Genomic DNA, 22,429 nt, shown 5'->3' with positions numbered 1-22,429 from the left:
TTAATTGATAAGTTGACTGGGCAGGTGTTAAAATGGAGCAGAACTAGCATAACTCTACTATTGGAACTTTATTACCGTAACTCTACTATTGGAACTTTACTATCTTAACTTAACTAGCATAATTCTATCTGGTCTTTACTAGCATAACTCTACTATCAGAACTTTACTAGCTTAACTCTACTATTGGAACTTTACAATCGGATCTTTACTAGCATAACTCTACTATCAGCACTTCACTAGCATAACTGGCATTACTCTACTATCAGAAATTTACCACCGTAACTCTACTATTGTAACTTTACTATCATATCTTTCCTCGCATAACTCTACTATCGGAACTTTACTATCGGAACTCTACTATCAGAACTTTACTTTTGCAACTTTACTAGCGTAACTTTACTGTCAGAACTTAACTATCCCAACTAGCATAACTCTACTCAGAACTTTACTATCGGAACTCTACTACCGTAACTCTACTACACTTTACTTTTGTAACTTTACTATCAAAACTTAACTATCTTAACTAGCATAACTCTACTCTGAACTTTACTTTTGTAACTTTACGAGCGTAACTCTACTATCAGAACTTAACTATATTAATTAGCATAACTCTACTCTGAACTTTACTTTCGGAACTTTACTAGCGTAACTGTACCATCGGAACTTTACTGCTGTAACTTTACTATCTTAACTCAGCTTGCATAACTCTACTATCAGAAAGTTTCTACTGTAACTCTACTATTGTAACTTTACTATCAGATCTTTACTAGCATAACTCTAAATCGGACATTTACTAGCGTAACTCCACTATTGTAACTTTACTATCTTAATTTTACTACCGTAACTGTACTACTTTACTAAAAGTAAAATCAGGCTACTGCAGGTGTCATGTGAAATAAGTCTGTGGAGACAGAAAGCAGAGGATTGGTGGAGTTCCTGCAGCGACTGTGAGCCTCTGTTCTGCCTCTGTGACTGAAACACACTCTCCCAAAGAGAGGAGGCGAAACATTCTCTATGACTTTCATGGTTTATGGGATTTCAGTGAAAGACGCTGCCACCCAAAGTGCCGTCAGACTTGCTTCCATTTTCTAAGTTACGGGCAGTGAATGAATGTAGTTTGGTTTTGGCTCTGAAAAAGATGCAGTTTTTTTTCCCCTCATCACGTCAACATTCCCTCCATTACAAACACACCACATTTGTTCTCGACCGGGTCTTGAACTCTTGGCTCAGTTTTTTCACACACACACCACAGACGACCTCTTCTACCTCCGGGGGAACGAAGAGCCACGGCACACGTGAACGACGTCACCGCTGCGATATGTCAAAAACAAACGTCACATGGGAGAAGATTCTGTTTGTTCCCGACACAATATGTAACTCAAGATCACAGTTCAGATGTGTGGGAATGTGATTTGTTTGTTTCAATGAAATGTCATCGCCATAGAAACAGTACACATGACCCCTGTTGTGGTTTTTATCTTAAATGGCCTAAGTTTGTATCGTGTGTGTGTGTGTGTTTTCAGGGACCAAGGCTTCTTCAGAGGCTCGGAGTTCACGTGTTTTTAAGACCAGTTATGGAGATCATTTCACCATCACTGCCAGCAGCCAGTGGGTCCAAGGTAATCTACCACTTTACTATCGTAACTTTACTATCGTAACTTTACTATCGTAGCTACTATCCGAGCTTCATTACTGTCACTTTGCTACCGTAACTTAACTACCATAATTGTACTATCTTAACTTAACCTTTACTAGCATAACCCTACTATGAGAACTTTACTACTGCAACTCTACTATCGTAACTTTACTATCGTAACTTTACTATCGTAACTACAATCCGAGCTTCATTACTGTCACTTTGCTACCGTAACTTAACTACCATAATTGTACTATCTTAACTTAACCTTTACTAGCATAACTCTACTATGAGAACTTTACTACTGCAACTCTACTATCGTAACTTTACTATCATAACTTTACTATCTTAACTTTACTAGCAAAACTCTACCATTGTAACTTTACTAGCGTAACTCTACTATCAGGACTTTACTATCTTAACTTTACTAGCATAACTCTACTATCGGAACTTTATTTTCAGAACTATACTAATGTAACTTTGTGACTGTACTCTTTATTGACTTCCATTCATGTGAACATACAAAAAAAAAACTATTCAAATTTTTTTTTTTTTTTTTGCCTGACATTTTTATTTCTTGTGCCGGATTTATTTATTTTTGCCTGCTTTTTTCCCTTGTGCTGTTTTGTTTCTTTTTGTCTGGCCCTAATACTCCTTCTTCGGTCTCACACACACACACACACACACTGATGAACAGATCTATTCCTGCTCCGTCCTCCCTGGTAAACTCTTTAAATTCCTCTGGAGCAGCCATCGATCAGCCCTCTGATATCATCACCACATCATCTCCTCGTCGATACGTCTGCCTCGTGCTGCTCTGCTGTTACTGAGCACTTCGCTCCACTGCTGCTCAAAGCTGCGTCCAATTAACAGCTTCTCATCTCCCGTCAGAGAGCGTCGCTTTTAATGAAACCGAAGCATGCCGGGACCCGTGCACACACACATACACACACACGGCGGACGAGCTCTCAGACGCTCTCAGGCTGCCTAACTGTGTGCCAAAGTCCAGATTGTAATTCAGGTTCATAGTTAAATGCATCTCCCCCACTGTGGCAGCCAGACGTGGAACATAATGAGAGGAGAAAGCCCCTCAATTACTTTTGTACAAATGCTCTCTGACAGCCTAAATGGACGACAAGCCAAGACCTTGATGTAGATTAGTCTAATCTCTGTCTGACCATTGAACTTGGCTGTGACGGCGTGTGTGTGTGTGTGTGTGTGTGTCCCGCAGAGGCAGAGTGGACTGAGTGGTTTGACAGAGATGACGAGAGAGCATCTGGAGACTGGGAGAAACTGTCTGACCTGCACGAGGCCTATCCAGACCGACTGTGTGGCAGTCCACTGGACATACAGGTAAATACATGCACCAGTGACGTCAGAGTATCACGAGTATCTTACCTTGAAAGTGATTGAATCTCAATCACTTTCACCTCCAATTCATTTGTTCAGGATGGTTTTTACAGGCCTGTCCGTTCCACAGGTGACTGACATTATTCATTTTTGTGAGAACGCATTCATTAATTGCTTACAATCGGGGTGTGAAGAGCATTTTAAGCAATACAAATGATCTACCACCCCACCTTTAAGTCTATGATATCTTTAAATTATGTTTACTCTTTAATCTTGCTGTGAAACGTTACTTTTTTAACCCCTCGCGCTCCTGCACCAAACTCCATTGGGAAAATCATCGATTTTAACATCACAGCACATACGATCCATTCATCCACTGCTGCCTCCATCAGTGTTATTTTATGACATCGGTGTTTGTGACATCAGTGACAAAAACTCACCACACGAGGCAGCAATAGACCAGCAGCTCCTGTGTCCCCGCCACCTTAAAATGCTGATTTTCTCAATGGGGTTTGGTCTGAGATTTTTCTGCAAAATAGAACGAGGATGAACAAATAATCAGGATGTAATTGTTTACAATATCATTGCCATACCCCTGCCTCTGCCACACACACACACACACACCACATTCCGTCGTTTTACAGTAAAAGCAAACAAACCCATGATGTTTTAATGATGCAGTCTCTCAATAACAATGAGCAGGACGCAGTAAACGCGGTGATTAGCCTGCTGTTGCCTCCAGTCGTCCAGCCAACGCGTCACGCTCGCCGAGCCTCTTGTTCCATTTGCCCAAGCAGTATTTAAAAATGATTCCAGAAGAGCTCACTAAAGCAGAATGAGCTTCATCACTCGACTGCCTTTAACGCTGCAGTCGGAAACAACACTTGACAAACAGTTGTTGATTTTCATCCAAAGAAGAGCACTCTCTCCATGTCTGACTCTCTCTGTTTGTGTTTATAGTTTGACTCTTTGTATTTTCCTCCCCCTCCTTATATATGCACGTGTATAAAAATCATATTTACACATAATTGCCTGATGGATAAACGCAAACAAAAATAAACACATAAACACAAGCAACAATAATGGAATAAAAGACAAAAGTGCTAGTGCTCGTCCTAGCGCATTTGAGCTAGCCACCTCAAACTCGGTCCATGTGTTCTAGAGTTCTCCGAGTTAATGATTAAAAAGGATTTTCTTTACGTCAAAAGGCGTGGCCTCAGCGCTCTGACAAAGTTGACTTTAAAATGTTCTTCCAGCTGCGTCGCTGCATTTGTAGTCGGAACTCGGTATTTTATATACATTGAAATGCAAGAGAAAAAACGTGAATGTGTTTTTTTTTTTGGGACCCTAAAAACAAACCCCAACCTAGGCTTTGACAACAATTCCCAATTTAGAATTCTGCGTTTTTTCGTACTCTGTATGAAAACTGGCCAAATCATTGAAGAAATAAAGGGATTCTAAGGTTTCTTTGCAGCATCGGTAGTTTTTGCTGGTGAAATCATTCCACGGAGGGACTTACTATTTGTGTCCAGCCATGGAAAAACCAGGAACAAGTCTCCTGCCAGCATTCTGAATTATTTATAGATTCTGAAAGTGTCGTTTGTAAGCGTTCCACTGCGTAGAGGAGCCGCTCCGCGTTTGCTCAAAGCCTCCTGTGACGCTTCATGTTTAGCCGCAAGGCTGTAAGCGCCGAGTCGAGAGTAAAGTGCGGCGGCAGAGAGTCACACTCTCTGTCAGATCACTCTGTTTATATTATGCTGAAAGATTACCGGGATTATTGATCAATAATCCCAAACAAACCCTGCCTACTGCAGCGGTGAGAGACGACGGTGATGTACTGTGAAGAGAGGCTGTGCCGAGATAAAGTGAGGCAGGTGTGCACGCACACACACACACACACACACCACAGGACATATTTAATGGCTTTTGCAGAAAATAAGACGACTGTCAATAGTATCAGTTATAGTGTGTGATGAAAACTGTGAGAGTTATAACTTTAAGCTCACACATACATGTAGCCAGTAACAATAATAATGTTGTATTAAAGGGATAGTTCAGGTTTTTTTGGAAGTGTGGACGTGTGAAGGCTGTGTGTGTGTGTGTGTGTGTGTGTGTGTTCACTCTGTTTACAAACATCAGTTTTCAGTCACAAAACAAATTCTTAAAATACTGTATATTCTATGAGGTAAGCCTTTTGTATAAGAGGTTAAAATTTGTTGTGAGTGAGGTCGAGCAGCCGTGTCTCAGGCTGCTTCCTGTTGAGGGCGGGGCACAGGTGGACAAGTCCGTGCTGACACCGTGTCAGTACCTCATTCAACCACATTTAAAAAACCCAAACCCAAAACGATTTATTTAATGGTCTTCTAAAAAAGAGAGGCAGACATGTGCTGGAACTCCAGATGCTCCTGCGTCCTCCATCCATGCAGTCACGTGATGATCATCAGCGAGCCGGCCTTTCGTAAGTGTGCTGCTGGGACACGACGCGGCCGCAGACTCTCACTGTGACTCAGTCTGGCACCATAAAGCTGCAGCTGTTAACCTTCTATGAATGATGTGCAGCAGTGCCAGTTCTGCCCACACAGACTCTCACACTCATACCATTACCATAAAGACATAAGGCTCCAACTGCTCTGCTTTAATTGCTGCTCTGCACTTTTTCTACCTCAGTCTCAACTTCATTATTAGGCCCGAGCGCGAATGTTAACATGCGTAAAAACTCAGAGGTAAGGTCTGGAGAAAATGCGATAGTGGCATAGAGCACAAACACGTTCGTAGCCCCAGGGCTCCATAGCGCCCCCTGAAGTTGGTTTATGGTCAGACAAAAGAGTTTGTTGGGCTTACTGCAAAGTTTCTTGAGGAAAAGTGGCCAAAATTGCATTAAATGCTAGATTTTTTCGATTGTGTCCAAATTAAAAAAAAAATAAATAAAAATTATAATGTACTTTCATTAGCTCCCCCCCCCACCCAAGTCAGCCATTTTGGAAAAACAAAAATAGCTAGTCTACACATTTGAGCAAACTCGTCCTAGCACGTTTGAGCTAGCTGCGTCAAACTCGGTCCATGTGTTCTAGACAAGTTAATGATTTAAAGTTGCCAAAGGATTTTCTCTACGTCAAAAGGCGTGGCCTCAGCACTCCGACAAATTTGATGTTGAAATGGCAAAAGAAAACTACTTTAAAAGTCCACTTTTTTTTTATCAAACTTGTTACACCTGTTTCCAAACAACATCCTCAGTCATCGGATGTGATGAGTAATTTCATTTTTTTAAGTATTTGGTTTCATATAGAAGTTGAGGCATTGTGGCTCAGTAACACCCCAACTATGAGCTGTCATATTCATAAAAGTGGATGCCATGGACGATTTGAGGGAATTGGTCCTGGAAAGGCCTTGAATTTCACCTCAATCAAAGTGTAGGAACCCTGTGTTTGGATCACAACTTCATTTTATGCATTTATGTTATTTAAAACATATAAACACAAGTCTTGAATAAAGGGTTTGTCCCACAACCCATCCGTGGGTCCCGACCCACTTATTGGGAACCACTGAGATAAAATACGTTATTCAAAAATTGGTAAAATAATGACTTTGAGAAATGCTTAACCTTTTATTTATTATTTGCTTTTTACTCTTTACTAAATGCAATTTCAGTGTTATCATTAGCATTAGTTTTCAAAACCGCCATGTCTCTATTAGCCTTCCAGTTCTGTGTGTGTTGTGTTTCTTCAGTTTTCAGTCTTCTCTGTCTAATTCGCCTCTGTGCGATCTCTATTTTTAGTGTTTGGCTTCTCATTTCACTGTGTTACATAATGTGGTTCTGATTTTTTTGGATCATCTTGACAGTCCAGAGGAAATGACCTCAGACTGTCTGTACTTTTCCTGAATGTTTGTGTTTTAACGCTAACGCTGAAGGTCACCAGCGTTCACACGGTCATAGCGAGTTGTTGTTGTTGGGTTTTTTTGTGTAGAATGTCAGAAACGGTGACGGCACAAAAATTGGAGACGTCGAAACTCCGTTAAACAAACGGAGCTGTGTGCAAAAACAAGGAGATCTGGTAACCGCTGCAGACCTCAACACTGTGTTTATGTCACCACGTGTGCTATGAACAGAAAACCACTGGACAGGACAGGACTCATTTAAGTGCAAGCACCGCTGAAACGTTCACAGTTTCCATGTAAAATGGCAACTTTGATGTTTGCCATGGGAAAGTGTTTCATAAAGTGGACTGGATGTGAGACAAGAACCTTTCCACGTCCACAACCAGCCAGATGTTGACAGATAACTTCGCTCTCAGTGGCTGAAGCTGTGTGACATATGGGACATCACTGAGAAAATTAATCGATTAATCAACCAACAATCGACTAAATCATCATCTGTTTTGATATAATTTTATCAGTTAATTTAACCCTGTTTAAATCTTGGTCCTACTACTGTTCTACTGCACTATTGTTTTGCTATCTCTCTCTCTCTCTCTATATATATATATATACATACAGTAAACATACTATATATACTTCTATCAAACTACCTATGTCTAACAAGTTACCAACCTACCTACCTCTATCGAGCGAGCTAGCTACCTATACTTCTGTCAAACTTTCTACCGACCTACCTTCCTACCTACCTCCATTGAAGGAACTACCTAGCTTTTATAGACCTTTTTGTGCTTCTTTTATGTCTACAAAGCACACTGAGTGACCACTGTGTACCATAATGTCCTTCACAAATACGTTTACAGACAAACGTGGTAAATGGACGGTTGCAGGAACAAAAGTATGAGCCTAAAAGTCAAAAACTGTCTTCATCAGTTTCATTTCCAAAATCATTACAAAATTGTTCCAGAAAATTAAACCATCACAAGGTATGAAGAGAGTAAACTGACACTCCCTCTGAATCACCAGGGGAAGAAGGGGATTTAGGAGCTTAACGCTCCCTAAATGAAATTAATTTACCTGCAAAGAGAAAGACAAGTTAATGCATCACATATAATACATGACAGGAAAGGACTAGGATCTGTTTCTATGACAGTAAACTGAGTAACAGCGGTGTGTGTACAGTAGGACTTTTGTGTCTCCAGGATCAAATGTCGCCCTTGTACGTTTCTACAAACCACAAAAATGTGTGAGCTCACGTTTCTGAACCAAATTTACGCTAATATTTACATATAAATTAAGCTCCCTTTGCATTCCTGACTGCGGCTCATAAGGAATGTGTTTTTCCGAACCAAAATGACAGCAGTTAGTTGTTTACATGTCAACAGACGTGCGTAACATCGTAAGTGTTGGTGGTGAAATGAGGGTGATGATAGTTTTTTTCTGGTTAGAAATGTGTTTAGGTTCTGGCAGCAAAAAAAAAAGAGAGATTAGTTTTAGAAAAAGATAATGGTTTTTCTTCAATATCCTCACCATGTAGACCTTCTGTGTCGTAGAGTTGTCCTCAAAACACTGTTAAAACACACCAGGATGTCCTCAAAAAACTGTTAAAACCACAAAAGATGTCCTAAAAACACCTGTTAAAACGCACCAGGATGTCCTCAAAACTGCACCAGGAAAAAACTGTAAAACGCTAGGATGTCCTAAACTGTACCAGGATGTCCTCAAAAACTTAAAACACACCAGGATGTCCTCAAAAAACTGTTAAAACACACCAGGATGTCCTCAAAACTGTTAAAAACACACCAGGATGTCCCCAAAACACTGTTAAAACACAATAGGATGTCCTCAAAACACTGTTAAAACACACTAGGATGTCCTCAAAAAACTGTTAAAACACACTAGGATGTCCTCAAAAACTGTTAAAACACACCAGGATGTCTTCAAAAACTGTAAAGCGCACCAGGATGTCCTCAAAAAACTGTTAAAACACACCAGAATGTCCTCAAAAAACTGTTAAAACACACTAGGATGTCCTCAAAAAACTGTTGAAACACACCAGGATGTCCTCAAAAACTATTAAAACACACCAGGATGTCCCCAAAACACTGATGAGCTACATCTGCATTTCAAGGACTTTAAGTGTTAATTTATGACTCTTTTCAAGTTTCTCATATGATCTTTTCATCTGTCTGGACACACTTTAACAGCAGAGCTTGACACTTAAATCACAAATATCTTCAGTTAAAACCATGACACACAACATAAAGGACCAATAGATTGAAACGCAGTGCTTGGTGCAATTGTGCATTGCAGCATCCATCAGTGTTATGGTGATAAGAACCAATGTTATGGTAATAAAATAAGTGTTATGGTGATAAAACAGTCAGGCCTTATTCAGGGTCTGACAGGCCCGAGGGAAGAAGACTCTCCTCAGTCTTTCTGCGCCGGCCTTCAGAGTATAAAAGCACTTTCCTGACCACAACGGGGTAGAGACTCAGAGGGAAAGTTACACAGCACAAAAGAAGGTATTCAGGATGAGGCGTGATAAAGACTCTCTCTTTGTCCAAGTCGCTGGTATTTTATAGTCAAATAGATGCATAGTGTCGCTTTACGTCATGACATTCGGACAATAACGTCTTGTCTTTCCTTTTGTCAGGCTGAGACCCATGACGGCATACCGTGGAACCAGACTGGCGACGTGATCCACAAGAACGACAAGGACTACGGCTTCGTCTGCCTGAACAAGGACCAGGCTCACGGCCTGTGTCACAACTACAGAGTCCGCTTCCTCTGCGGAAAACTGGGTATGTTCACACCTGCAGGTTGTATACAACATATATATGTGTATATATATATATATACACACACATATATATCCAGGTTACTCTCTCTATAAGTAGCTCCTAACTAACTGTACAGTAATGTTATATACTGTACACACAGGTTTGCTGGCTGTGCTCCAGAGCGTGTTGTGCGTGGGAATTATTCTGCTATGGTTGGAATGCCTGGAGTCCGTATCATGGTGCAGCAAAACACTATCAAATAGCCGTCTCAGAGTTCACAGGCTGCGAGCCAACCACGCCGAGGGAACCGCGGGCCTTTGTCTGGGCTCGCCCCCAGTGTGCATGTGCGTGTGTTGTGTGGAGAGCACAAGGGAATGTTGGCGCGATCTCACGTGAAGATTGACACTGGGTACAACCCATTTGCATCACTCCGCAATTACCCCACACGCACATGTACAGCGTGTCTGGTATCCACCCACATATTTGAGGCACTTGGGATTTATTCTGTGTAACAAAAGCTGACACAATTGGAGGACAAGTGAACACGGACCGCACGCAGACGTGTTTCAAAAGTGTCCGACCACATTTTCCTTCACAAACAGCTTTCTTCATTTGTTCTATTGTTTATTTAGGAACAAGTATTTAGGTGGCAAGTGGTGAGCTCTTTTACAGCTTGAAAGTTTTCCTTCCACCAGTTAAAGCAAGAACAACAAAGTGGCCACATTTAAATATAGCAAAAGATGAAAAAATATAATACAGCTACAGGGCAAACAAGTACGTTTAAAAAGTGGGTGGGCAATGCAATGGAAAGATGTACTGATGTGTATCTTATATGAAAGGCTACAAACGTTTTGAAAAAACTAATTTGTACGTGTTAGAAGAATCTTTTCACCTTATCAAATTAAAGATCTTTACAATATTATGGTACATAAATGTACCCACAAGTCTGAAAATGAACAATAATTGTCCGCACAATAATTACATTTTGACTAAGATGGAACGGTTGCGTGTTATATACAAAGAGTCAAAATTGTACATTCCAGCATCTCCAAGCAGAATATTGTAGTAGTGCGGGGTAAATTTCTTCAAACGTGCGCCGACATTTGCAGAAATGTTCTTGTCTTGTTCCGTCATTATTGGGCGTGCATCATCAAACATGTTTCCTTGATCTCTATCGGCATATTATGGTTATTTTAGGATTGAATACAAAAGGATTCTCACTCTTTAAGTTTTGTTGTTATGGATTTAAAACTTGCCCCGAGGCCTGAAGAATAGATTTTTAGATCACGTTATTGGACTAAAAGAGGTTGTGAGCATCCAAGCAAATAGCACATCTTCAGTCCCTCTGGTGATATAAGATTTCAGTTTCCCCAATCAAGGCCGTGTAGATAAACTAATGCATAAGCCTATCATGTCTCTCAGAACACACACTCTTTTTTTATTATATACAGGATGCAAGGATGACTTCTATAAGCAATAATAAACCTCAGGGCAGAATGATAATCAGCATCCAGAAGTTCAAAAGTGGAGGCAGAGGCCAGTCCTTAAATCACATTATCATAATCCACAGTGAGGAGAGAATCCGCTCCAACGGCTGCATATTAATAATAATGGAACATGACGGAAATGTCAGTTTTGTCGATAGAAATGTCTCATTTATTAAAGTTATGTTGTAAACCCGTCACAATCGGATGTTTTTATGGAGGAAAACATAATTAACTGAGGTCATTAATTATAAAACAAACCTTCATGGCAGTTAAAGGTGAAATTAAATATCTGTTAGGAATTTTTTTAATGTAGTACCTTTTGTGGTGCTGGTATTTTCTCTAAAAAGTCTGACAGTGAAGGTGAGATGTTCAGCTCTGATACTCAGCAGAAAGTCTGAGCGACGTTCGTCCTTGTGTTTGTTCTGTTCGCCCATCGGCGGAGGCGGAGTCACAACAGGCTGGTGGCTAACGCTGCATCAACTTATGGACTTATATGGTTCTGTTTTTGTGAAGGTTCTCAGTCGTCCTTGTCAGAGGCGTCTTGAGCAGTTAGCTGGACTGGACTGGACTCGCTTGAGATAAGTTGAAGACCAGAACTGAAGAAACCTCATGGACAAGAGGTGAAGTTTCTTCAACTTTATCTCAAGTACTACGTTCAGTTGCCTCCGGCAAACTTCTGAAGGTAGAAGGTTTCGCAGCCGCGCAGTGGAGACGTCGACTGAAACACCGCTCATTGTGGGTCAAGCAGCAGCAAATCGATTCACGCTATGCTAGCCAATAATCTCACATTCATAAGTCCAGGGTCAAACAAAAGTCTCCCACAAGGTTGTTGTTGCCGCAGCTGCTTAAGAAATGTTCAACTTTCCAAGTGGCATTAAGGTTATACGAATAATTCCAGCACAGACACTAGCCAATAAAATCATGTTTATGGGTTTTGCTCAGACTGTGAGTTCTCCTCGATGTTGGACAGAGTGCACACAATTGTGCTGACACGTTAGCAACATTAGCGTCCTTTTTGCTCTAACTCTCGTCACCTTCCTCCTGCAGTTCGTCCACAGGCGTCCCTGTCCATCGACATGACGTCCAACAGCAGCATCCTGGAGCTCGATGACCGACCGGAGGGCTGGGGCCCGGGCGATCGGGTGGTGGTGGCCAGTACTGACTTCTCCATGCACCAGGCTGAAGAGTTCACGTTGTTGCCCTGCCCTACTTGCTCATCCAATCAGGTCAAGGTCCAAGGTGAGAGAAGCAGTGGCTTATGTTAAAGTGCAGCTGTGGTATGAGGAGAAAGAAACAGTAGTAGAGTCCCGTTCGTTGTACAGGGTCCGGTCTTTTGTGAAGCAATTTTTCAAGGTGTGTTATCAGTCCGATCCAGTCCTTTCACACCAGAGCTGTCCAAACCGATTTGATAATGTGAAGATTTCAGGACAATGGTCAGTCAAACTTACACACAAATGCACTGTTTTATGATCATTTTATCTCAATTGTCACAACTAGTGAGTGTCGTGGACTACAGATGGAAATTAGCTAAATTAGCTAGAATCTGGCAGCGGCGTCTCTGCTCTGTTTTTAACGTTGTCCCGAATAAAATAAAATAAAATAAATAAATGTTCCGGTTGGAACAAGGGCCTTTCTGCATGGAGTTTGCATGTTCTCCCCGTGTGTGCGTGGGTTCTCTCCGGGTACTCCGGCTTCCTCCCACAGTCCAAAAACATGCAATGTGGGGAATAGGTAAATTGGACACTCTAAATTGACCGTAGGAGTGAGTGTGAGAGTGAATGGTTGTTTGTCTCTAGTTGTGTGTGGCCCTGCGATGGACTGGCGAACTGTCCAGGGTGTACCCCGCCTATCGCCCGATGTAGCTGAGATTGGCACAGCACCCCCCGCGACCCTCTGCTCGCGGTTAGATGATGATGATGATGAAATTAAATTAAATTAAATTAAATTAAATTAAATTAAATTAAATTAAATTAAATTAAATTAAATTATTAAATAATTAATTAAAATAAAATAAAATGAAATGAAATGAAATGAAATGAAATAAAATAAAATAAAATAAAATAAAATAAATATGAAACGAGTTTGAAGGTGAAGGACAAGTTAGTTCAAATACCATTGGTTGCGAAATCGCCCAAATTGCATCAGAATTGCCGTTCAATCCAATATGGCGGCCTTCCTGTTGGGTTTAGACCATAGGTCATCGTTGACTTTTTTGACCGCCTCGACCTAATAAACCTGCGTGCCAAGTTTTGCTCATGTACGAATTAAACGTGACACCAGATGACCTAATAGAAGTTGTTTTTTTTGCGTCGCTTTTTTAACCAATCGACTTTCGCACGCTCATTTTTACCAGGATCAATGCGGTCACATGTGGTTCAGGGTATGTTCAGGCCCTCAAAATGTGATTCATTTGGAGAAAGAAGAAGAAAAAGGAGGAGGAGGAGGAGGAGGAAGAGGATGACAAAATGCAGGCAGATGATTCGCTGTGGTGACCGGTAAAGTGACAAGCTGAAAGAACATCAGCAGATTTTGTTTTTATGAAGGTAATAAAACCTAATATACATTTCGCGGGATGCCATATGATCGTATTATAGTCTTCACCTCTGCGTATTCACATAAAATCCAGTCATAAAATACATTTGGGGGTAATATCCGCTGGTGGGTCAGTTAGTGAGTTAGTTAGTGAGTTAGTTACAGACACGCTCACTTGTTAACACACTGTCCACGGCCACATTTTCCGTTTCATTTTGAAGACTTTTTATTCCAAACTGAAATGGCAAACTGTGTCGACTCGACGTTGCCTTTGTAACACAAACAACACAAACCACTTTGTTGCTAAGTGTTTCCACGGGGATGAAAGCAGAGACGTGGAGGAGCGGTTTAAGTCGTAGCAAATGAAAAGTGGCCCGAGCACAAAGTACACCAGTCGCTGTGAAATAATGTGTTTTTCATTCACTTTCAGAATAACCTTTAAAAACAGTCAGACTCACACGTTCAGATGTTGTGTAACAAAAGTAAGTTGATTTTTAAAGCTTCATCAGAACCTGCACTCACACACTCAGCGTGTGCCCTTCTATGTCCTGTGACGTTTATTTAATGGTTATTAAATGTACGTTTATTTAATGGTTATTTATTATTAACCATTAAATAACCTATCGTTATCCTTCAGATCATTATTATTATATCCGTGGCCTTGCAGCCATTTTTGAGGGTGTTAACGTGCATCTGGCCAAGTTCCCGGACCCGTGCGTTGCTCCAGGGCTCTGTCGCGTTCATCATGGCGATTTGCACCCTTCGTAAATGATCGTTTGCTTCCAAAATTTCACTTCTACATTATGCTGTGCAAGGATTATATTTGTTTATTAATAATCGGGAAGCCTTGTACTATTTGCATATTCGAAATAAACAGTACAAAACAAATATATATACATAAAGATGTACAAAGACACTGGTGTGCAGTCAGACCTCCTTAAAAACAAACTTAATTTTGTCTTTTTGAACAAACTGTGAAACTCGTGTGTGTTCACACAGAGCTCTGAATGGAGTCTGTTTGTTTTCAAACCTCAGTGTCAGAGGATCAGGTCCATTAAAACCTCCCTCCTCCTCCCTCCTCCTCCTCACCCGTCTGACGTCACAAGGTCCAAAGTGGAAATCCTGTTTTTGTGAGCCTGAGGGGGACACTGCTCCTCACACCTCCTGTCGTTCTCCCCCCGGCGATAATCCTTTTCATTAATTCTTGCACTTGTGCCTCTTTAAAGCACCATTTTTTGTGATAGCCTCTTTTTTGGCTCCTGAGGTTCAGGCGGGAGTTCACACACACACACACACACACACACACACACACACACACACACACACACAGCCCGAGGCTGTTTATCAGTTGGCGTCTAATAACAAGTGCCGGGGTTTTTACATGTTGAACTTTTGACAGTTCTAAAAGGCATTAAACGATGATGATGGGTGAGGAAAATAAATGTTGTGGAGTGGATCGATGGCCTGGAGCTGGAGTCGCTGCTGCAGTATTTAGCATTATTCTATTTCCATCCTGACATTTAGCTCTTTTACAAAAGCCAGACTCCGACTGTCTCTGCAGCGCAGCTCTTCCGCCATCTTTCACTACAGCAGCGATGATGATGATGATGATGATCACAAACCGCCACGTCAGCGGCGACCGTTAGCAGGAGCAGTCGAGAAGCACGAAACACGGCCGAAAAACTTTAATGTAGTAACGTTGTACTGTGTGTCAATCATGATTTAAAATGCATTATAATTTAGTTGTACGTTACAATTAATTTATATATATATATATATACATATACATTGAAGTAGCATTGTCATTGTATCATGTATTAAATTATTCTAAAACGGTGCATTTTAATGCAACTTTTCCTTTTTTTACTGTTTAAAAAAGCAAAATTTGCTAAATTAAATCCAAAAAAAAAAGTTCGGACGACCCTGATCTAACGTTACGCAACGTCATTCCCGTGCTGCACACGGGAAGTGGTTCCTTGGAAGGTTAGACAGACGGCGGCAACGGCAACACGGAGCTAAAGCACAAAGAAGCTCAGTCGTCAAACTCAGCGCCTCTAGTCCCCGCCCGCCCCACAAACGCTGTGTTCTGTTGATTTGTGGAGCCCAAACGGAGGCAGAAGAAAAGTTGTGTGCTGCCCACTCTCGTGCTCGACCTCACACTTCAGAGAAAACCTAAACCATCACTCTAAGTGTGCGCTTGTTGAACATTTCCTTCACTTTGTTTTCTCCTAATCGGCACATTTGTGAGGTTCAGGGTGTGAACGTGTAGGAGTGAGTGACAGCGCTCTTATCACGTCTGCAGACTTCTTCTTCTTCTGCCTCCACTCTCCGTCTTTTTTTTTTGACTCGCTCCTCTTTGTTCTCCGCAGCCTCGCCATCACTCGCCGAGACATTTAATTGGCCTTCTGTAAGCGGCAATATGCAAAAATGCATATTAGAGGAGCTTTTAAACTAGTAGGGAGTGTGTGGGTGTGTGTGTGGGGGGGGGAGGTTAGAAGTTAAAGCTTTCTAAGTGTCTCAGTGTTCTTAGTAAAAGGAAAAACATGTGCTTGAACCACCTCAGACTGTTTCTGAGCCGTTATTGTTTCTAACTCTGACAACTTTGGCAGCTCGTTAAATCCATCAAAAAATAAGAAATAAAAAAGCCAGCTGCACGGCGGGAGTCTTTTCATTCTGTCACTGTCCCTAACGTGGGGTAAATGCATGCTCTAATAATAGCATGAAAGTGACAGTGTTGCTGCTTGAGGTCAGTGCTGCCTGCACTGTGAGCGCCCCCCTGTGTTGACACGAGGAAACACAAGAGTCTCTGAAAGGTTAAGAATAAGTTTGCCTCGGAAAGTCAAGTTGGGAACCACTCACAGTCCCACACCAAAGCCCATGGAGAAACATGTCCATTTTAGCCCACAGGGACACAGGAGCTGCCGGTCCGCTGCTGCCCCGTGTGGTCTGTTTGTGTCACTGAGGTAAAGCCGAACAAAGCATTTTAGACTGAAATCACAAAATAACACATTTAAAGTCAGCGATGAAGGCAGCAGTGGCTTGATAACTCCTGAGTGTGTCGTGACGTAAAACCGCTGATTTTCTCTATGGACTTTGGTGTGGGAGCAACCGATCGTGATGTCACACATAAGCATCGGAACTCTTGTTTTAAAAAGGTCCAGAATCGCGATGTGGCCGCCTGTATGTTGATGTTTTACAACCAGAACTTCAGAATTGCGTCTTATTGTCTGTCAATCACGCTGGTGTCATGTTTTCTTCTAAATGAGAACATCAGTTACAAAACTGACACCATATTATGTTGAAGAAGAGCTGAAACTCCTTGGTAAAATGTTTACTGGTGTTAGAAATCAAGTGGAAGTCGCCCCCTAGTGGCTATTTAGTATGTTTTTACTTCCAAATTGGTCAGTGCAACCAAAGAAAAACAATATTTCTTGCTTGTGTGTGTGTGTGTGTGTGAAGGTAAGGCCCAGTTTGTCCACATGGGCGAGGAGGTGGACGGCGTGGACATGAGGGCAGAGGTCGGCCTGCTGAGTCGAAACATCCTCCTCCGGGGTGAGATGCAGCCCGGCTGCTATGGCAATGAGGCCTGCAAGTTCTTCGACTTTGACACGTTCGGTGGACACGTGAAGGTAAAACTGTCGTCCTGACCGACATGTGTGATTAAAGTAGCTAGCTACCGTGCCTGGATGCTGTGGTATCAGTGTTTTTAATGTTAGCAACGACTGAAGCTAAACACTTACGTTAGCAGCTCCCGTAGCGAGATGCAATAGCATTGGCATTTGACTTTAGCAGCTACTGTAGCTAAATCACATAGCATCATCATTTTAGTTAGCAGCTACTGTAGCTAAATTACATAGCATTATCATTTTAGTTAGCAGCTACTGTATCTAAATTACATAGCATCATCATTTTAGTTAGCAGCTACTGTAGCTAAATTACATAGCATCATCATTTTAGCTACTGTAGCTAAATTACATAGCATCATTATTTTAGTTAGCGGCTTCTGTAGCTAAATTACATAGCATCATCATTTTTAGTTAGCAGCTACTGCAGCTAAATCACATAGCATCATCATTTTAGTTAGCAGCTACTTTAGCTAAATCACATAGCATCATCATTTTAGTTAGCAGCTACTGTAGCTAAATCACATAGCAACATCATTTTAGTTAGCAGCTACTATAGCTAAATTACATAGCATTATTATTTTAGTTAGCAGCTTCTGTAGCTAAATTACATAGCATCATCATTTTAGTTAGCAGCTACTGTAGCTAAATCACATAGCACCATCATTTTAGTTAGCTGCTACTGTAGCTAAATTACATAGCATCATCATTTTAGTTAGCAGCTACTGTAGCTAAATTACATAGCATCCTCATTTTAGTTAGTAGCTACTGTAGCATTAGTGTTTGACGTTAGCCCACCTACAGAGGCGGAGTACAGGGTCAAGTATACTCGGTCTCTGCATGTAAACGTACTGAGAGTCAACTGAGATGGACAAATTAAGAATCAGGATCCAGTTTGTCCCGTCCCCATGTGTTTTTATTTTTCATTTTTGGATGTTTGATCGAAGCGTAGCATCAACACATGAAGCTGCTGTTGCTCCTTGCTTTGTTTTTCTTCTTCTTTTGTCAGTGTTTGACAAACAGCAGGAGACCGGAGCGTCTTCTCAAAGACTGTCATTAGTTTCCGCTCAAGTTACAGTAAGAAAAAGAAACAGTTGTGACGCAGGGAGACAGTGGCTCTGTGGGACAGAGCAGCTTTTCATCACTCTTTCTGCTCACTCATGTTTTTTTTGACCTCCTCAGAAATGTCCTTTCAGCTCATCTGTCTCACGGCGTTTTATTTGTTGTCACTCCGGCTCGTCCATCCCTGTCATCGCTCTCGCTCTCTCCACTCTCACTTATGTAAGACAGAGCGTATTAGTCACTTTTTAAGGTCGACTGTCTTGTCATATGTTTAAAATCTGAGGTTCGTCTCGGCCAAGGACGACCTGGCTGCTCTGGAGGGACGAGGCGTCCTTGTGTGTTTCCACTTAGTTAGAATAATAGGAAATATTTCACATTACACAATGAAAATAAATAAATATAGACCCGTCGGGTTAGGATTCCAAGACGAACGTGGCAGCTACTTTTACCGTTAATATCACTTCTGTTGTATTTATTTCACAGAAAATCTATTTCATTTTCAAAAGAACTTTAAAGAAATGATTTATCAGAGGTATAAGAATGAAGAATGTGTGTAAATATCTTTTCACGGGTCTACCATGTTGCCTTCTGTGGATTTATATACCTACATATTATATTATATACTTATTATCTACTATTATATTTATGTTTTCTCATCATTTGCTTGGGTTGAGCACATGATCCAGCAACGACTGGGCGGTTGTGCTGCCTCCTGCACACATGACCTGCAAACACTAGCTCCTCACCTCGATGCTCCAGAAGAATGTCCGCCTAAGTCGATGTGCAGCTGCGTTTGTTCAAACTCTGAAGAAAATGGCTGAAATAACTTGCGATAATACACTGGTCGTTGTGTGTCTTCCGTCCTCAGGTGGAGCGAGGCTTCAGGGCCGTTCACGTCTCGGGGATCGAGCTGCTGCACATGGGCCAGCAGACGATGGGACACTATCCCGTCCATTTCCACATGAACGGAGAAGTGGACGAGAGGGGAGGCTACGACCCGCCCACCTTCGTCAGCGATCTGTCCATCCACCACTCCTTCTCCCGATGTGTGACCATCCACTCCTCCAACGGACTGCTGGTCAGTTCCAAATTCATACCACGCACGCTTTAGTTCTTTTTTTAATTCAGTTCCTGATCAGAAGATTGCTGATGTATGGTGCTTGTCCAGTTGTATTTGGACGTCGGAATTTGTGAATTTATTGTCAGAATTTTCCACTGAAGCGCCCTGTTGTGTCGCATATCCTGCGAGGAAAGTTGGAGCAACCTCACAAACTCCAACACAGGACTCTAAAGGCCCTGGTTTACTTGTAGAGTCATCTGATTAAAAGTAGCAGATAGCAGATAGCATTCAGCGCCTGTTTTAGCGCTAACACTGTCATATTTCGTCCACTAAAAGTCTCGTAATTCTAGTCAAGTTTAAGTCGTTTTCTTGTGTTCCCTCCTAAGGTTACTCTGTCAGAACATCCTCGTTTGGGATTTACCTGCGTCTGGTCTCGTTTATCGTCCCTTTTGTTCGCTCGACCTTTCTTTTCTTGCCGTGGACATTTCTAACCCTTTCTCACAGAGCGTATCGCAGACAACACGTTTGCGCACTTTGCGTCACCGTGATAGCGCAACGGTTTATGCTATCATTACGGTTGAACGGTAATTTCATTTGTGCTGTTGTTGCAGGAAGCCGGCGAATCAGCGTCTTTGAAGCCAGAGGGGATAGAGTTGGAAAAACGCCTGAATGTAGTTTCCATTTTTTTCCACCTGTTTTTGGACATTGAGACAAAAACGCAAAACAAATGTTAACACACTATCTTAACTGCCAGATATTGAAAGTTATTCTGGAAAAATGGGCAAAAGCACTTAACTCACAGGACATTTTCTGACCCAGAAGGACATTTTGAGGTGTGTTAAAGGGCTAATCTTGTTTTAGCCAGTTTGAGATTTGCTAGTTCGACTCAAAGTGTTGTTTTGGTTTGTTTATCGGGGGTTCCCTCCTCAGAGTAGAAAGGTTAAGTGAACGTTTGTCGACGAAATGAACGCTGACACACAATGAACACAACGTTTGCGTTACTCTGCTGTGAACAGTGACAGCAGAACAGTGTTGTAGTCTGCTTTTCTCTGCATTCTATGCACACAGAGTAAGAGCAGCAGCGTAGAAATGGCTGTGTGACAGCGTGGTAAACAGTTGGAAACACATAAAGCGCAGCGTACTGTAAGAAACATCAAAACACAGTGTAAACTATGCTCTAGCTCTCAGAACTAGCTCTTAAATTTGGAGCGTGATGTCATTCCCTGACTCTTGCGGGAACTAGACCACGGGTGTATCTGTGACTGCAAGTGTAGAAACTACAAATTGTGGTTTTCACAGGTTAGGGATTATAATCTGAACAGTAACACACTTCAGCTCTGGCCTTACAAACATACTGTAAGTTTCCTCCTCTACCTCTAGCAAATAAACCCAAAATGTCCAAAGAAATAAAGAATTAAATGAAAGAACACGAGAAGTTTGCATGTGAAAATGTGTTTTGTTGCTTTAGATTTACCGTGATATGTACAGTGCAGCAATCCGGTCCGTGCACTTTGAGTAATTAGAGCAGTAAGTGGCCAATTATTTCTCTCAAACTCATTACAAGTGAAACGACAAAGAAAAAAACAACAATGCCTATATTTCTGGGGGGTGCGGGATGTGAGGGGGCACGACGACGACGACGACTCACAAATGTCACAATCTAAAGCCATTAGTGAGCGGGGGAGTCGGCAGGAAGTCAGCCAACGCTGCCAAGTAAGGTCCTTAATGTTCATGTTCAATGGGCCCAAAAATGTGGAGGCATAAAAAGGCATTTACAGCTAATGCTCGTCGTGAACCTTCATTAGAATGATTTAAGTGTCATCTTAGGAAATAGAATCCACTCCGAAGTCTGTGCCCAGAGAAGAAGGACGGCAGAGACGCAGTGTCACTTCTTCACGACGCAAATGAGACGAAGTGTGAGGCAAACATCAGACAGAAGACACAAGAAACGATAAATTGTAGTATCTCAGCAGCCGCTTATGTTTGGGAGGCAGAGCTGAAGATGCTGAGATTTCCGTTGGGAGTGTCCCGCGATGGACGGGATTAGAAATGAGCATATTTGAGGGACAGTTTCAGGTCAAACGGTTTGGAAATGAAGTCAGAGAGTCGAGATTGAGATGGTTTGGTCGTGTGCAGAGGAGGGACAGTGATCATATTGGACCAAGGATCACAGAGAAGGTTCATTTGACACGACTGATGATCTGCTGTGGCGGTCGCTAACGGGAGAAGCCAAAAGACGGAGAAGAAACACTTTGATTTAGGCTACGAAACCACCGGTTAGATTTGAGATGAAAGCCAAGCCTGTGATCAGTGTCACAGTGCTTTCCAGCGGTCGTCATTTCACAGAGACGAGTAGGAAGTTTCATTAGGAATACCCCTGAAGTTGCGATCCCAAGTCCTCAACTCGTACAAACTCGTACAAACTCCTCATACCATAAGTTTTACGACTCAAGATGGCTGCTCCAAGCGTCAGCAGTAAGTGACAGCTGTAGCTTTTAGTGTCTTTTTAGCACTCCTGTCTTTTTTGTGTCCAATTTAATAAGTCATAAACACAGTGCCGTCTGTCCTCTTCTGTTTTATAGTTCTCTATACTCCCAAAGACTTGGCGGCGTCCATCTTGTTGTTGAAAATGGAACTTATTTAAAGTTTCAGTGTGTAACATTTATGAAGGTTTACAAGCAGAAATGGAATCTACAACCAATGAGTGTGTTTATATAAGTGTGTTATTCCTCTAAAATAGATTTTTTAAAAACCTTGTTAGGCAACAACTTTGCTTTACAGAGCCCACCATCGCCATGTTTCTTCAGCAACCCGAACTATAACCCTTTCAGAGTGTTGAATGTTTTTCAAGTGATAGCTTACTAAGATGGTCACATGGTAGTACAGTGACAGGCAATGTTGCCTCACGGAGTTTGAATGTTCTCCCCGTTTAGTGAGGGTTCTCGCAGGGTCCTCCAACTTCTTCCCACAATCCAAAAACATGCAAAATTGGGGATAAGGTTAACTGGACACTCTGAATTGAC

The 22,429-nt window shown here is 41.8% G+C and overlaps 1 protein-coding gene across 3 annotated transcripts in view; it reads left to right on the top strand.

Moving 5' to 3' along the window:
• Positions 1 to 22,429, top strand: part of LOC122772414 (cell migration-inducing and hyaluronan-binding protein-like) — a 107,151-nt gene that overhangs the window by 50,122 nt on the left and 34,600 nt on the right. For all 3 annotated transcript variants that reach the window (XM_044030440.1, XM_044030442.1, XM_044030443.1), the window contains exons 8-13: positions 1,524 to 1,619; positions 2,868 to 2,989; positions 9,516 to 9,663; positions 12,177 to 12,368; positions 17,121 to 17,290; positions 19,215 to 19,424. In XM_044030440.1, coding sequence (XP_043886375.1) covers positions 1,524 to 1,619; positions 2,868 to 2,989; positions 9,516 to 9,663; positions 12,177 to 12,368; positions 17,121 to 17,290; positions 19,215 to 19,424 — 938 coding nt within the window. The remainder of the gene's footprint in view (positions 1 to 1,523; positions 1,620 to 2,867; positions 2,990 to 9,515; positions 9,664 to 12,176; positions 12,369 to 17,120; positions 17,291 to 19,214; positions 19,425 to 22,429) is intronic.

This window comes from Solea senegalensis, linkage group LG7, assembly GCF_019176455.1.
Source record: "Solea senegalensis isolate Sse05_10M linkage group LG7, IFAPA_SoseM_1, whole genome shotgun sequence".
NCBI classification, from domain to species: Eukaryota; Metazoa; Chordata; class Actinopteri; order Pleuronectiformes; family Soleidae; genus Solea; species Solea senegalensis.
The sequence above is the reverse complement of the archived record's forward strand: the minus strand, read 5'-3'. Positions and strand labels throughout refer to the sequence as shown.